The sequence below is a fragment of the Mustela lutreola genome, chromosome 8 (assembly GCF_030435805.1).
Source record: "Mustela lutreola isolate mMusLut2 chromosome 8, mMusLut2.pri, whole genome shotgun sequence".
Taxonomy (NCBI): Eukaryota; Metazoa; Chordata; class Mammalia; order Carnivora; family Mustelidae; genus Mustela; species Mustela lutreola.
Genome location: NC_081297.1, coordinates 66,481,912 through 66,499,849, shown reverse-complemented (window position 1 = coordinate 66,499,849; position 17,938 = coordinate 66,481,912). Strand labels below are relative to the sequence as shown.

Sequence of the window (17,938 nt, the reverse complement as noted above, 5' to 3'; positions counted from 1 at the left end):
AAACATAGGTTGTGAGCTCTACTGTTGATTCAGTAGATTAGTGATTGGGCCCAAGAATCTGCCTTTCTTGCCAGCTCACAGATAATGTTGATTCTGCTGGTTTGTAGATGACAGTTTGAGAACCACTGACCTCAAATGTTTTATCCTCTCAAGGTATTTCTGAAGATCTATCTTCCCCATTCTCTGACTGAATACTACACATAGAACCCCCCCCCCCCCCATCTGAGGAGCACATTCACTGCCTCAGCATCCTCTGCAGAGCTGCTTTCACCTCCTGGTTCTTGAGGCTGTAGATGACGGGGTTCAGCAAGGATGTGATCACACTATACTGAATGGAGACCACTCGTTCCAACACTGAGCCTGAGGCAGGACTGATGTACCTGAATAGAGCTGTCCCATAGAACAAGAGCACCACAGTGAGGTGGGAGGAGCAGGTAGAGAAGGCTTTGGCTTGGCCCTCAGAGGAGCGGATGTTCAGAATGGCAGAAATGATTTTGGAGTAAGAAAAGAGGATCAGGGGAAGTGTCAGCAGTCCCAGAAATGCACTGGACCCTGACAGAAGGAATTTGTTGGCAGTGGGATCAGTACATGACAGAGGGAAGAGTGAGGGTAGCTCACAACAGAAATGGGAGATAATGTTGGACCCACAGAAACGTAACTTGTGGATGAAAAGATTATTTACTAGTGAGTTCAGAAAACCCATTACCCATGCTGCACTAACCATTACCATGCAGAGAGGCTTGTTCATGACCATGGTGTAGAGCAGGGGATGGCAGATGGCAGCATAGCGGTCATAGGCCATGGCAGAGAGAAGACTGGCTTCAGCACACCCAGAGAGAAGAAAAAAGAAACTCTGGGTGATACAGCCCCACACTGAGATGCTTTTCTTCTGAGATAGGAAGTTCTGTAGCATTTTGGGCATAGTAACTGAAGAGAAGCAGATATCTAGGAAGGACAGGTGTCCAAGGAAAAAATACATGGGGATGTGGAGGTGAGAATCCCCTCTGATCACCAGGATCATCACCAGATTCCCCATCAGGGTCAGGAGGTAAATGCCCAGGAACAGCACAAAGAGCAGAGTCTGGATGTGGTAGTTAGCAGACAGCCCAAGGAGGATGAACTCAGTGAAGAAAGTGAAGTTGTTCATGGTCGTTTATAAATTCCATTCCTAGAAAGGAATCAACTGTATTACAGAATCCGAGTAGTTTCTAGTAATCAGAATATCACTCCCACACCCTAAAACTTTTCAAGAAATACTCCTTTCAGCTTAAAAATATAAAAAGTAAACAAGTTGAGTGTTTCCAGTTGTGACTGCTATGGGTTGAACTGTATCCCTTCCTCTCCAAGAAAGAGGAGAGCACCATGTGAAAACACACACACAAAGGGAAGACAGTCATGTGACAAAACAAGCAGAGATTGGAGTGATGCAGCTGCAAGCCAAGGAATGCCAATGATTAACAGCCACCACCATAAGCGAGGAAGAGGCAGGGAAGGATTCTTCCATACAAGTTTCAGGAGGAAGTAGTCCTACTGACACCTTGATTTCAGAGTAACAGCCTCTAGAACTGTGAGACAATAAAATTCTATTGTTTTAAGCCAGTGTTTGGTACTTCGTTAGAACAGCTCTAGGCAACTATTAACAGTAATGTTAAAGATTTCTGCCCCTTGGCCCTTCCTAACTGATCTCATTAATTTTGTCAGTGAATATAGCAAACATCTGGGAACCTAAATCAAATTACATTATTTGACCCTTGAGAGTATACTTATGAAAACAAATAAACAGCATGCTTCAAATGCAACTGTTCCAGAAAACAGACATTTAGTTGCAAGTCTTTTTATATTTAGGTTTGGATTACAAAGCCAAAAACTACAGAACTGACTATCTATTGTAGACAGTCTGAGTTTTGGATAAAGATGTGGAAAGGGACTTGGAAAATGCTAGTAGGGGTTGTATGGGACTTTCCAAACATTTCAAGATCCTTCAGGGGTACCCTGCCTATTCAAGTCCGTACTGGCAAAGCTGGAGAAATGTTTGTGGGAATGTGTGGACATGCCCCAGGAAAGCTTGCTCTGTCCTCAAGCCCAGGAGGTCAAGTTCTCATAGCATCTCAGAGTAGGGATATGAAGGCTCACAAAGATGAGGTGACTTTCTCTGCTTTGCAATTTATCAGCAGAACAAGAATTAAACAGAACACTCTGTTCTTAGTCTTGTGCTCTTTCCAACACAACACAGCCAGCAGAGGGATGACATATTTTTTGAGTCATTTAAAGTACTCTTGACATATTTTTTGAATCATTTAAAATATGCTTAGAGGACTATATAGCTGTGTCTTAAATATAGCACTATGCTTAAAATTAAAAAGCTGGACCTGAGAGCTATGTGAACTTGAGCAAGTCATTTAACCCTTCTGAAGGACAATTTTTCACATGTTCAAAATGGAACAATTTGATCTGTCTCATGTGGTTGACATGAACTTATTAAAAAGGTTTTTCAGTAGTTAAAGACAAATTTCTGAAGAAACCATTCTGAGGAGCTTTCATGGAAAGGAACGGACTACTAAAAGAAGGGATAGAAAGAAGTGGGTGAGCCTTGCCCTTTTTTGGGAATATTAATGGCTAGTGGCATTGCTATTAAGATCAAGAAAACTTCTCAATCATAAAACTTTTTTATCATAGCAATGGCATTATTGGTAGAAATCTACCTCTGAAACTTTCTAAGAGACTGAACTACCAGTCTGTCCTCTCTGCCCATTATTCTTGTTTAGAGACAAGGAATATAGCTTAATGATCTCTTGCTATCCCTAAAGCCATAAGATCTTGGAACTCTAGTGAAAGGTAAGAGGGAAGGAGAAGGACTCCTTCTGTTTCCTTTACTCCTGCCATTTTTTTAAAATTGTATTATGTTAGTCACCATACATCATTAGTTTTTGATATAGTGCTATAAGATTCATTGTTTACATATAACACCCATGTGGGAGAATGCCGTCCTGTTTTCCATCTAAATGCCCCCTTGACAGCTCCTCCATGCCAAAAGAAGGCCTGCTTTAGTGTCAGGAACCAGGAACATGAATAGAGGAGACAGATCCCATATGAACAGAAGTGCACATAGATCAACATCTCACAAGATTCTACACCCAGGGGGGAATAAATTGGTCTACTTATTTACTTTAGACAAGATATTTCTCTTATGCTTGATTTTGCTTCTTTTTCAATACCATGAGGTCAGGATTCCTCCCACTTATGCAAACCTATGAAAATTGGGATTTCACACAGTTAGGCAAGTGGGACGAGACAATGCTTTATCTAGGTCTTTGGCAAAGTCAATTTTATAACCTGATATTTTCTAGGATCAGACCCTGTGCTGTCAGTTCTAGCTAACACCTAAAGGGCTGGCATTCTCTGCACTGGGACTTTCTGGGCCTTGCTAAAAGCCACCAGTTCCTGTCAGTCTTTCTGTAGTAACCTACCTGAGTCCTGAGAAAAGCTCCTGACCAGTATGTAGGAGTCTTATATTTCTCCAGCCCGATTTTCTTTGGCTATCTCTTTGCCAAGATAACCCTGGGAGGTGAACATGAGGAAATACACCAGGGAACCTGTTCACTGCCCATGGGGCAGTATCAGAGTCATTTGAGATCTTGTGCTGACTTTGAAAGGTTGGCTGTAATTTGGATGTAAGGGTACAGAAACATTTCCAGGAGGAGCACAAGGCATGATGCAGAATCTGACAAATAAAATTCAGTTTAGGTTTTCTCAACCTTAGCTATATGAGTAGGTGCACAGAGAGGCATGAGTGTGCCTGCTAGCATGCACGCACACACACATACACACACATATACACACACAGACACACACATATACACACACAGACACACACATACACCCCTACATACTCATGTAAAGTCTAACTTTCCCTTTTCTCTTTTGGATATATTCCAAACTCTACTGTCTTCAGATGTGTAATGTTTTTTTCCATCACATTCTCCTCACATGGCCTCGCAAGAGCAATTAGAGCTATGAGGCAGGAACTCTTAATTTTCTTGATTTCCCATTTACAAATGTATTTCTCTGACCTTTCTTTAGTAGATGTATCTGCCTTGGATCCAAGACTAACACCTGTATGTGTATTTTAACACCCATTTCATCCTGAGCTTCTGGGTTCTTCTCCTTCAACTATGCCAATTATCTGTTTTTGTCATTTGTTTCTTTCTCTTTCTTTCTTTCTCTTTCCTTTTTTAAGATTATTTATTTATTTGAGATATATATAGAGGGAGTGGATGCAAACTGGGGGAGGAGTAGTGGGAGAGGGACAAGCAGACTCCACACTGAACTCAGAGCCTGACATGGGGCTCGATCCCAGGACCCTGAGATCATGACCTGAGCCAAAATCAAGAGTTGGTTGCTCAACCAACTGAGCCACCCTATCATCAGTTTCTTTCTATTACTCATTTGTACTAAGAATACAAACATATTAAAATATGCCTCATATTTAAAAGTATCCAGTTGACCCTCATTTTTCACTGGGGGTGAACTGATTTTACATCTCATTACTTACTACTCTACTTCTCCCACAGCCACTTCTACTGAAAGTCTAACTTCACTATATTACCTGCCAAGCATTTTTACTTTTCATTCCACAACATTCCGAATTCTGTATCCACCGTTCCTTTTCTCTCATGTTGCTAGTGACTTCTACAACCAATATGAATTTTTCTACTGATACTGGGATGTAAGAGACATTACATTTCAGTCCTCATTTTATAGAGTTTACTAAACATGCCATCTCTGGACTGTGCATAGTTAAGAAAAAGTTGGGGAGAAGAAGTGATTTTTTTTTTTGAGCCATCAAGAAAACAGCCTTTTATTAAGGCCTTACTTTAGAAGGAGTCTGGAATTCTTCCTCAATAGGATAAGATTAGGAGGAAGAGTGGTTTCCATTAGTGATGGATACCTTTCTTATAAGCTGTAGGGCACCAGTTGATAATGGATGACTACAAGTAATCACATTGCATAAACATAGCATAAACATGTAAATATCAATTCACTTTGTTTAGGGATATCAGGTTTAGAAGTATTACATATAGCATTACAATTTACTTATTTGTTTATTAATACATAAACTAACTTTTCACAAAATAAATTTGATATGGCTATATTAAATTTAGTATTGCTAGATTAAAAAGTACAAGTATTTGAAGGAAAGTGACTGAGGGACACTTGGATGTCTCAGATGGTTAAGCGTCTGCCTTTGCCCAGGCCATGATCTCCAGGTCCAGGGATGATGATGATGATGATGATGATGATAGTGGCAATGATGATTAGGATGATTTTAGAGAGAAAGCAAGCAAGCAGGGGGAGGGGGAGAGGGACAATCTTAAGCAGACTATGCATGGAGCATAGAACCAGATGTGGGACCCTGAGATCATGACCTGAACTGCAATCAAGAGTAGAACACTTAACCAACTGAGCCACCCATACAACCCCCCTTAAGTTTTTCTATGTACATCATTATGTCATCTGGAAATGAACATAGTTTTACTTCCTCCTTTCCTTTCTGGATTCCTTTTATTCCTTATTCTTGCATAGTAGTCTCAGCCAAACCCTCCAGGACAATGTTGAATAAATGTGGCAAGAATGGACATTCTTTTCTTGTTCTTTATTTTAGGGGCAAAGTATTTAATCTTTCACCATTAAGTTTAACATTACCTAAGCATTTTCCCTAGGTGTCTGCAGTTTTCTTGTGATGTCTTTGTCTGGTTTTGGTATCAAGGTAATACTGGCCTAATAGAATCAGATAGGAAGTGTTCCCTCTTGTTCTGCTTCTTAGAAGAGTTTGGGAAGAATTAGTATTAATTCTTGTGCAGACTAGGAGAACCCTACTTCTAAAGTGTGACCTTTTTATGGGCCCTTATATTCTCAAGTGTTTGATGTGGTTCTTGGACTCTGGATGGTCATTACTTAGTAGCTCTCAGTCATGTGGAATCTCCTACTAGAGTTGTTTTCACAGCCTCCTGCAGTAGTGGTGCTTACTTCACCTACTTCAACTTCATTAATGATTCATGCACAGCATGATATGAAACAAAGGCTCATGGAGATTTATATTCAAATTTCTGGAACTCTTTATCTATGTATCTCTTCTTTCTAGCTCTACCCCACAAATCCCACTCTTTGTTCTTCTTGAACTCAATCTGTGTCTCCTAAACTCAGCAACACTGCCATTGTCTGTTTTTTTTTTTTTTTTTTTTCTCCTCTCGTATCATGGTTTAAAAAGTGCCTCCAGTGGGAAAGGTAGGACTCACCTTATCTGTTTCCTGTATCTCAGGACTCAAAGTCCTAAGCTTTCTGTTTTCCAGTAAGGGATCTTTTTTTTTTCCCGGATATTTTGTTCATTTTTCTTGTTATTTATGAGTAGAAGGACAAAACTGGCATCAGTTACTCCATACAGTTAGTCATGGAAATCCCATGAAGTAGTTTTGATTGTCTCCTATGTGGTAGATATTGTTTCAGATGCATAAAGTACAAATGAAATCTCTGCTCTCAAGGTGCTTACATTATATTGGGAAGGACAGAATGTAAATACAAATGTACATAAATATTGTTAGTTGGTGATGCATGGTAGAATGGGGGAGGGTAGAATATTTAATATAGCGTATTCAGGAAATAATTCTGTGAGAAGAATACTCTTGAGGAAGACCTACATAAAGAGAAGGAATAAGCCGTGTGAATATACAGAGAAAAATGTGTCAGTAGAGGAAAGAGCAAGTGCAAAACTCTTGGATGGGGAGAAATCTGGAGTCTTTGAGAAACAGTAAGAGGGTCAGTGTGATTGGAGTATAGTAAAGGAGGGAGAAATGAGAGAAATTAGGTCACCAAGCCCACAAAAGCCAAATTTGGTAAGTCTTGTAGATCAAGGAAGTGTGAATTTTAAATGTGGTAGGAAGCTATAGATTTTTCTTCTTTACCTCTAATGGGAATGATATAATCTGTTTTATGATTTTTCTAAAAAGTTGATCTGTCTGGTTTCTTTGTAGCTTTAAGGGACAGTAATAGAAGCAGTGAGACTAGTTAGGAAGTTATTGCCTTATTACTAGCTAATATTCAGCTAGTATTCATGACAGACAACAAAACCAAAATCCATTTTTATCTGTTGGGAATCCATTTTAATTGTTCTGTACTCTTACCTTCTGGTTATTAACTATTTTGAATACCAGTCCTGAATCTAGGTGGGAGAAAATGATGGCTTAAGCTAGGTTGGTAGAGGTGGAGGTGATGAGATGTGTCCAGATTCAGGATATATTTGAAAACAGAACAAATGGGATCTGTTTATGTGTTGAGGAGAAAGAGAAAAAAGGAATCAAAAGATGATTCTCGGGTTTTGGATGAATTATGGTGCCATTAACTTAAATAATGAGTTCAATCTGAACTTATTTAAATACACCATTCAAATAAAAAAATACTATGAATGCAGTAACAAACAGAAAAATGGTATGCTAATAATAAAAAAGAGGAAATACCAATGTTTAACAATTGTTTGAGAAATGTTAAATATTATTTATGATGAAAAATAAATGCAAATATATGAAAGAAGTAGCATTTTATGCCAACAAATTGATAAAGATTAAAATATAATTTAAAAACTGTTCTCAGGCCTGGCAAATAAACATTGTCAGACACTCTAATATTCTGTTGGTTTGGCTGTAAATTAATGCAAATATTTATGCAAGCATATGGGTAATATAAATCAAGATCATAAAGTACTTATAGCACAAAGATAGGAGTGGAAATGTGAGAAGATAAGGGATTACAGCTTGAGTGTAAGCCATGCTTTCACCAACACAATTCATACATATAATGTATATATGGGAGGTGAGTGGAGAAGTTCACTCTGGATTTTATTCCACTATGGATCTATAAGGGTCTGCAGTAAGAATTGAAAATAAAGGAGCAGGAGGCAAGCACACATGTACGTGAATGCCAATAACTATCTCAGTCTTCTAAGGGAAGGGAGATTGAGCATAGATTGGTCTGTGGATCCATCTCTCAAAGATGCAGGCCAGGAAGAGAATGGTTGCATCATGTTTACATCAGTTTACGTGACTTCACTTTATCTTTTATTAGGGTTTGAACTGGATAAGGATGCCCTTCCTGTTATGCCCATAAACTATATCCAAATATGTACACTTTGGAAAGTTTCTCTTAAGAATATTTAAAAAGTCAGGGTGGGGGAGCACAATGATGTTATTACTAACTATTTCTTTATTTAAAAAGTCATTAAGTCATGTTCATTCTATTCCTACCATATCTCAAATTTAGATCACTTAAGGAGAACCGTGTTCCACATGAGGTACCTGGTAGACTACATAAGCTCTGTACTAAACACTGTTTTCCTTGACAAAATCAGATTATATCAATCTTTAGAATAACTGATGCAAGGGGTAATAATTATTGATATAAACCATTATCCATAATATACTTCATTTTGAAGTATATTTTTCTAAAAAATGATTTTTACATATTTACATCTCTAAAAATTATAAAATACTTCTCTTGTTCATCTGCTATACATTTCTCCTAATTTTTATAGAATTTATTATATATTTAAGATTAAAAGTTAATAATGAAAATGTGAAACAAACCAACAATATTTGTTATTTTGATTTGTAAGAAGTTAAGAAAGTGCCAAAAAAAAAAAACTCACCTTAGTTTTGGTTGATTCTTATAAGGGCAGAAACACAATGTTTCATATTAAACATTTCATTAAAGAGGTCATATGAGTCAGCCTACACTTTGGGTTGTGAGCCCTCCACCCCATCAATCTTTTGTGACAAGAAGATAATTTATTTGCTTGAATATATGTCAAAGGAACAATGAGAAGTAGACTCAGATCGGGTTTGGCTGAGTGAGACCATCAGATACTGAATGAATTAACTGGCTTGATATCCTCAGGGTTGAGTGAAAACATCATTTTGAGCAGCATAGACATTTACCAGTTTGAATTCCAACAAGGTCTCTCTATTCTAGTTGCCAAACATCTTGATCTCATTCCAGACATTGGTCACCACCAGCAAACCTGAACAATTTTTTTTCTTTTGAATGGTCTAGGGCAGGTCCTCATCAATCTCTATCTTTGCTTTCTGGCAACTAGGCATATCAATTTTTTAGATTACTCCGGGTTAGGTGGACAAAAAACTTCATTCAATATCATCTTTAATTAGCAACTAGTTTCCACTTTAAAATGTGTTTCACACTCTTATCTTTAAACACACACACATACACACACACACATGCACGACTTTGAGCTCTATAATACTAAAACTCTTTAACAAAACAAACAGATTTGGACCTAGTCTGTCTACACTACTCCATCCTAATACTTATTTCTCAGTCTTCACTAAATTTTCTTTCCAAATACAATAAAATAAGCAATCACACACTTAAATCTCTATTACCAAGACCCAAGAGGTTATTTCATCAAATGAAAAAATTTTTGAAGTGATCAGGTTAGCCATTATCAATATATTTCATCACCCATTTTTTCATTGTCTTCAAACCAAATACAGTATGAATCTTTTATATAAAGAGAGACACAGTTATTGCTTAAACATTTTATGTAGAGCTGCTTTCACCTCCTGGTTCTTGAGGCTGTAGATGAGGGAGTTCAGCAAAGATGTGATCACATTGTATGGAACAGAGACCACTTGTTCCAACTTGGAGCCTGAGAGGAGGGTTATGTATCTGAATAAGGCTGTGGCATAATACAAAAGCACCACAGTGAGGTGGGAAGAACAGGTAGAGAAGGCTTTGCCTTGAGCCCCAGAAGAATGGATGACTAGGATGGAAGAGATGATTCTAGAATAAGAGAAGAGTATCAGGGGAAGTGTCACAAATCCGAACAAAGCACATGACCCAGCAAGGGCTTCGTTGGCAGTAGGATCACTGCAGGACAGAGGGAAGAGTGAAGGAAGATCACAACAAAAGTGAGGTATGACACTGGGGCCACAGAAATGTAAACTGTAGGTTAAAAGAGTGTTTGGCAAGGAGTTTAGGAACCCCACTGCCCATGCTACAATTATCATTCCAACACACAGAGGCGTATTATAACCACACTGTAGAGGAGAGGGTGGCAAATGACTGCATAGTGGTCACAGGCCATAGACAACAGGCAGGCCTCTGTGCTCCCAGAGAATATGAGAAAGAAACTCAGGGTCACACAGCCCCATGTAGATAAGGGTTTTCTTTGAGTTAATAAATTCTGCAACATCTTGGGCATGGTTACTGAAGAAAGGCAAAGATCTAGAAAAGACAGGTGACCTAGGAAGAAATACATGGGTGTTTTAAGATGAGAATCATTTCTGATCACCAGGATCATCATCAGGTTTCCCATCAGGGTCAAGAGGTAAATCACCAGGAACACTGCAAAAAACATGGTCTGGATCTGAGGATTTCTGGACCATCTTATGAGGACAAACTTGGTAATGATGGTGACATTTTTCATGATTAAAGATGCTGGCCCTGGAAAGAAACATAATGCAATTGTCCTCTCAGATAAATAAGACTGTCTCTCTTATTTAAAAAAAAAAAAATGTGACTTCCAGCTTAAAGGTATAATAAAAAAACTATGAGGTCAAGAAGTTTCCCTTTGGATAACCCCCATTACTACTTCAATTCTCTTGGCATGCAGCATTCCAAAGTACTTCCTCTGTAATTACTTCTTTGAATTTTAATACCCATTTATTCAGGAAATATTTAATAAGCATCCAAGTGCTGGGCACTGTACCAGATCCTGAAGATACAAAGTTGCTTGAGACATGATTCCTGCCCTCAAAGGGCTTAAAATTTAATAGGGGCAGAGAGACATGTAAAGAAGCAGAATAAAGCTGTAAAACATAATGTATAGGACAGAGTTATGGCACAAATATAATCAATTATCTCTGGATGACCTGGTGAACAAAGAGGGGGTAAAGTTTAAGCCTGTTTTTTTTTCTTTTGCCAGAAACATTCAAATATTTAATAATTTTTAAAAACTTTTTTTTTGGGGGGGGGGAGAAGTGTGGGGAGACAAGGAGACAGAGGCCATCTTTAGTAAAAAAAAAAAAAAAAACCAGGAAGCTTCACTGAACATTCAATTACATGCTGAGCTGTTCTCAATCATGTGGGTGGTGACAAGATGGTAGAGAGATTATTAAAAAAAAAAAAAAAACACAGTCTTTACCACGAGTCTATTCACATCCTGGGTAATTTTTATGGAGGGAAGAAAATCCCATGAACTCCTCATTGCTTAAATAAGGAATATGCTCCATCAAGGTGAACTACATGAGAAGTGTGGGTTACTGTGAGGTCACACAGGCACTTGGGGGTCCATGTTGGTGGTCCATGAAGTCTTTATGGGCAACATGCTTTTTATTTTTTGCTCTGAAATAATTTTTTTTAATTTAAATTCAATTATCCAACACATACTACATGATTAGTTTTATTTTTATTTATTTATTTTTTAAATTTCTTTTCAGTGTTCCAGAATTCATTGTTTATGCACCACACCCAGTGCTCCATGCAATATGTGCCCTCCATAATACCCACCACCGAGGTCACCCAACCTCCCACCCCCTTCCCCTCCAAAACCCTCAGTTTCTTCCTGTTGACTGTTTCCTTCACTGTGCAGAAGCTTTTGATCTTGATGATGTCCCAAAAGTTCATTTTCCCTTTTGTTTTCCTTTGCCTTTGGAGACATATCTTGAAAGAAGTTGCTGTGGTTGATGTAGAAGAGGTTACTGCCTATGTTCTCCTCTAGGATTCTGATGGACTCCTGCCTTACATTGAGGTCTTTTATCCATTTTGAATTTATCTTTGTGTATGGTATATGGGAATGGTTGAGTTTCATTCTTTTACACATAGCTGTCCAATTTTCCTAGCACCATTTATTCCTGTCTTTTTTACACTGTTAGAATGAGACTGTCTTTTTTCCACTTTTAGAATGGCCAAAATTAACAAGACAGTAAACAACATGTGCTGGAGAGGATGTGGAGAGAGGGGAGCTCTCTTATGCTGCTGGTGGGAATGCTTAGTGCAGCCACTTTGGAAAACAGTATGGAGATTCCTTAAGAAATTAAAAATAGAGCTTCCCTATGAGCCTGCAATTGCACTATTGGGTATTCATCCCAAAGATAAAGATGTAGTGAAAATAAGGGCCATATGTACCCCAATGTTCATAGCAGCAATGGCCACAGTCACCAAACTGTGGAAAGAACCAAGATGCCCTTCAACAGACAAACGGATAAAGAAGATATGGTCCATATATACAATGGAATGTTATGCCTCCTTCAGAAAGGATGAATACTTAACTATTGTATCAACATGGACAGGACTGGAGGAAATTATGCTGAGTGAAATAAGTCAAGCAGAGAGACTCAATTATCATATGGTTTCACTTATTTGTGGAGCAAAAGGAATAACATGGAGGACATGGGGAGATGGAGAGGAGAAGTGAGTTGGGGGAAATCAGAGGTGGAGACAAACCGTGAGAGACAGTGGACTCTGAGAAACAAACTGAAGATTTTGGAAGGGGGGGCATGGGAGGTTGGATGAACCTGGTGATGGACATTATAGAGGGTATGTATTGCATGGAGCACTGGGTGTGGTGCACAAACAATGAATTCTAAAACACTGAAAAGAAATTTTTTTTAAAGTCTATTGATTCTTCTGGTTTATTCTAAACATGATTCTGAGCACAGGGTGGTCTCCCAGATTTCTCCCTAACATGTTTTGTTACTCTTTTGTCTCCTCATTCTTATAAAATTTCCTTTTTTAATAACCTCCTACAGTATTTATGCGTTGGAGTCATCATCTAGCATTCAATGACTCCAGAGCCTTATTAGTGGCCTCTCTGTATGTAGTTTTCCCCATTCTGTGTTGACTTGCAGCTGCTATAATTCCTTGGGCAAAATTAAAGTGGTGCCAGGACTTTTGCTTCAACTAGGTTGGGACTGGAGGAGATTAGGCTAAGTGAAATAATTCAAACAGAGAAAGTCAACTATCATATGGTTTCACTTATTTGTGGAACATAAAGAATTGCGTGGAGAGTATTAGGAGAAGGGGAAAATGAAGGGGGGAAAATCTGAGTAGGAAATGAACCATGAGAGACTATGGACTCTGGGAAGCAAACAGAGAGTTTTAGAAGGGAAGAGAATGGGGGGATTGATGAGCGTGCTGATGGGTGTTAAGGAGGACATGGATTGCATGGAGCTCTGGGTGTTACACACAAACAATTAATCATGGTACAATACATCAAAAACTAATGATGTACTATATGGTGACTAACATAACAAAATAAAGGCAAATAAAAAAAAATCAATTGGTGGCAGGAATAGCCTGAAATCTTATGCATGTAGGATAGAGAGGAAGACAGACAGTTAGATGATAGAGATGAAAAATCTCCACTCTACTTATAATCAAAGTCTTGCAAACTAAAACCAGATGATGATATGACTCTACACTTATTTATGTGGAGATAAACTATTTAAAACTAAAAATAGCCAGTGCTGGTAAGATTTGGTGAGACTTATATGCCCTTTTACATTGTTGGTAGCATTATATGTTGTATAATACTTTCGGCAATATGAAATATAAAATCTCTCTTTTGGGAAATTATCTTAAATACATGCTTCACAAGAAGAGAAAAAAAAAACTATGTATGAGAATGTATATTCCAGGGTTGTTTTCAAGACATTACCACTAGGACAAACCTAAAGATCTAATAATTGGAGAATAGCTGCTACATTTCAGTAGAAACACAAGACAATATTATCTAATGATGAAAATAATTACAGAGAGTCAGAAAAAAAATATCCATGACACATAGTTTAGTAAAAAGATCAGAATATACAATTACTATAAAACATTAGATTATGTGAAAATATGCACAGTAGGGCTTTATATGAAGTTAAAAACAGAAAAAAAACAGCTTTTAGGGTGGTAAGAGAATGGACAATTGCTTTGATTTTTACATTAAAAATATGCTTTTTATACTTTCAATTAAAAATATATTTTGGCGTGGATAATATATGAGCCACACTGCACTTTTTTGCTTCAAACTCAGCATTTAATTAAACCCCATTCCAATAAAGAATATACACCTCTTTCTTTTCCCGTTCTATTTCTGCCTTGCATGTTCTGCAACAAAATTGAATTTGGTCTAAAAAGCCATTTCTTTAAGAAGGAGTCTTAGTTACTCAGATGGAGAATGGAAATGACTCAAATAGTCTGATTTTTCCTATTAATTATTCTGCCTTTTGCCTGTCCTTTGTCTACTGGTTTTTCAATCCCAAATTCATGGTCTAGGAAACTTGGCTGGAGAAAGTGTTTCCTGAGGCCACTGGGAAGGTTGAGGGATAGAGTTTCTCTGCATTGAAAGTTCCCTGGTAGTGTATGCCTCCATCAGAAAGGACGAATACCCAACTTTTGTAGCAACATGGACAGGACTGGAAGAGATTATGCTGAGTGAAATAAGTCAAGCAGAAAGAGTCAATTATCATATGGTTTCACTTATTTGTGGAGCATAACAAAAAGCATGGAGGACATGGGGAGTTAGAGAGAAGGGGGTTGGGGTAAATTGGAAGGGGAGGTGAATCATGAGAGACTATGGACTCTGAAAAACAATATGAGGGGTTTAAAGTGGTGGTGGGGGGTGGGAGGTCGGGGTACCAGGTGGTGGGTATTATAGAGGGCACAGATTGCATGGAGCACTGGGTGTGGCGAAAAAATAATGATACTGTTATGCTGAAAATAAATAAATGAAAAAACAAATGGAAAAAGAAAAAAAGAAACACAAAAAAAGGAAATTCCCTGGTAGAGAAACCTTCCACTCCCCACCACACTACCACCTCTCCCCCAAGAAAAGTGTTTTTTTGGGGGGAGGGTAATTTTTTTCATTTTTTATTTTCAGCATAACAGTATTCATTATTTTTGCACCAACCCAGTGCTCCATGCAATCTGTGCCCTCTCTAATACCCACCACCTGGTTCCTCCAACCTCCCACTCTCCACCCCTTCAAAACCCTCAGATTGGTTTTTCAGAGTCCATAGTCTCTCATGCTTCACCTCCCCTTCCAATTTCCCCTAACTCCCTTCTCCTAACTCCCCTTGACCTCCATGGTATTTGTTGTTACACAAATAAGTGAAACCATATGATAATTGACTCTCTCTGCTTGACTTATTTCACTCAGCATAATCTCTTCTAGTCCTATCCATGTTGCTGCAAAAGTTGGGTATTCATCCTTTCTGATGGAGGCATAATACTCCATAGTGTATATGGACCACATCTTCCTTATCCATTCATCCGTTGAAGGGCATCTTGGTTCTTTCCATAGTTTGGCGACCGTGACCATTGCTGCTATAAACATTGGGGTACAGATGGCCCTTCTTTTCACTACATCTGTATCTTTGGGGTAAATACCCAGTAGTACAATTGCAGGGTCATAGGGAAGCTCTATGTTTTAAGGAAAGAGAGTGTCTTAAAGTAAAGGATGCTATGCTTTTGCAGAGTGGGAAGAAAGAAAGGAGTATCAAGGATATTCTCACTTCTTCATTTCTCACTCTAGTTGCAAACTTCGTGGTCTCCCTGAGTAAATCTTTGGAGACACAAGGTGATCAGTGTTTTAGGTAATGAAAACTTTTTAAAAAAATTTTCTTCTCCAACAAGAATGTAAAGGAAAGTTAGAGATTTTGCTTCATCTCTGAAAAGTTATACGCAAACAGCGAATCATGGAAAACTACATAAAAAACTAATGATGTACTGTGTGGTGACTAACATTAACATTATACAAAAAATTCTGAGGAACTGCACAATTAGACTGTGCTTTCTACATATTTGGTCTTGCTTGGAGATGAGGCCATGAGCTAAATGAACTCTCAAATTAACTTCAGCTTAAGATCCTGGCATTTAGCTAAGAAATTCCCCACCAGAGAAAATGAGACTACTCTGAACTCACTGCCACCCATAAAAAAAAAAAAAAAAAAAAAAAAAAAAAAAAAAAAAAAGCCCTATCCAGCTACCCACTTGATAGCTAAACTGTCATCTCTCAATTTAATTCCACAGGAATCTCAGACTTTTGTCCTGAATCTGATAAAGGAGGATGACAGATTATAGATTAATAAAGTGACAAACTCCTCAACCTCCTAAATATTTCCTCTCAACCCAGTCATGATCTTCTTTTGTGAATTTGGGAAGGTACTTTTGCTTCTTCTTCCTGGGCTCAGTTCCCTCTGCTCTGCAATGAAAGATCTGGAACAGTTGCCTAGTAAGGTTTCTCGCATCTATAGGATAGAGAAGATTGAGAAGGCCTGTTGAGTCTAGCTTTTCCTTGGAGACATGAGTTGCTGCCTTCTGCCTTGTTTTGAGAGATGAATGATGAAGGATACTTAAATAACTCAGGTCTCAGGAAAAACTGGTTTGAAACAAGTTGAAAACTGTGTGTCTAAAGCAGTTAAGCAAGCCACCTTATGTTAAGCTTTGGATAAAGGCTTAAGTGTTGATGTACATGGGTTCTGGTTTGAGCCATTACCTGTTAAGGGGCTTTGGGCATCTTTTTTTCCTTCCTTTGTCTTCTTTCTTTATCTCTTTTGATTATGAGGAGAGCTTCTGGCCAGTTTGTATGAATTTTATCATTTTTTCTAATCTTTTCCTACTTGGTACCCATATGGCAGGTGGGCCATTAGAGAGGGAGAGTGAGTAATGAGGGCCCTAGGGAGCTAATCTGAATTCATGGGGCAAGTGGCAGTAGTCAGTTATCTGGCCCTCTGACACTCTTGCCACTACTATAGTTTGGGTAAGTGGGAATAAAGGGTGAGCATTGAGGGCCTGCAAATGCTTCTACTAGGCAAAGAGTAGCCTGGGCCTTCCTCAAGTTTGGCAGAACTTTATCTTAACTATATATTTTGCTTGCACACATAGTCCTACCTATGCTCTCTTACAAATGAGCCTCACTTCTAGAATCACGGAATTTGATGGAGTGAATTCGATGGATGGATCATTTTATTTCAGTCTCCAACCTGAAGCATGAACTCTACACAGCATCTTCCATAAGTGTTCACCCAGACGTTTAGAACTTCTTCAGGAATTCTCTTCCACCAGCTAGCTATTTTAAAACTGATTTAAAGTTTGTTTGTCTTTATCCTGCCTAAAATCCTGATATTAAACTGCCTATGTTACCATTTCCACAAACACCTAAATGTTTTAGTATTTCCCACTATAAAAACAAAGCAAACCCAAAAGCAACAAGCAAAAACAAACAAAAACTCCCTTTACTCCATATTACCTACACCTATGGTTCTATTTTCTAAATCTCCTTCATAGCAAAACTTGTCAATGAAGTTATCTGTGGTTTCTCTTCATACATTCACTCCTCATCTTACTCTAGCTAGCTGAAACTTCTCTTGTTGGCATTATCAACTACTTCCAAAACCAAAGTTGCAAAATCCAATGTAGCTTTTCTGTTTCTTCTCACTTGAATTTTCAGTGGCATTCGACACAACTGACTTCTCTGTCCTCCTTGAAACACTTTTCTTGGCTTTTTGATTAAAAAAATTACCTGATTTTCTTCCTTACTCAGTAGCTGGTACTTCTGTTTCTCTTGCTGGATCATTTTCAACTTGAACTAGAAAAGCTAGAGTGCTCCAGAGCTTACTCCCAGGACCTCCTCTTCAGATTATTTTTCTTAGATGTTCTATGCCAATCATATAATATTTCTAAATACCACATATACCAAAAGCACTAGCCCTGTCTCTTCCCTAGAACTTCAAAATAATGAGGAACATTTTTCTTCACGTGCCTGTTAGCCATTTGTATGTCTTCTTTGGAGAAGTGTCTGTTCATGTCTTCTGTCCATTTTTTGAATTGATTATTTGGGTTTTTGGGGGGTGTTGAGTTTGAGGAGTGCTTTATAGATCTT

The 17,938-nt window shown here is 38.3% G+C and overlaps 2 protein-coding genes across 2 annotated transcripts; both read right to left on the bottom strand.

Annotated features, from left to right (window-relative positions):
* Positions 1-235: 235 nt before the first annotated feature.
* On the bottom strand, positions 236-1,147 carry LOC131839770 (olfactory receptor 8S1-like). The gene has a single exon (XM_059187497.1). It carries the CDS (start codon positions 1,145-1,147, stop codon positions 236-238), a length of 912 nt encoding a protein of 303 aa, XP_059043480.1.
* Positions 1,148-9,587: 8,440 nt separating this feature from the next.
* Positions 9,588-10,492, bottom strand: LOC131838522 (olfactory receptor 8S1-like). The gene is given in 2 exon segments (XM_059184767.1): positions 9,588-10,096; positions 10,099-10,492. Coding segments are annotated over 2 exon segments (903 nt in total).
* Between the last annotated feature and the right edge of the window lie 7,446 nt (positions 10,493-17,938).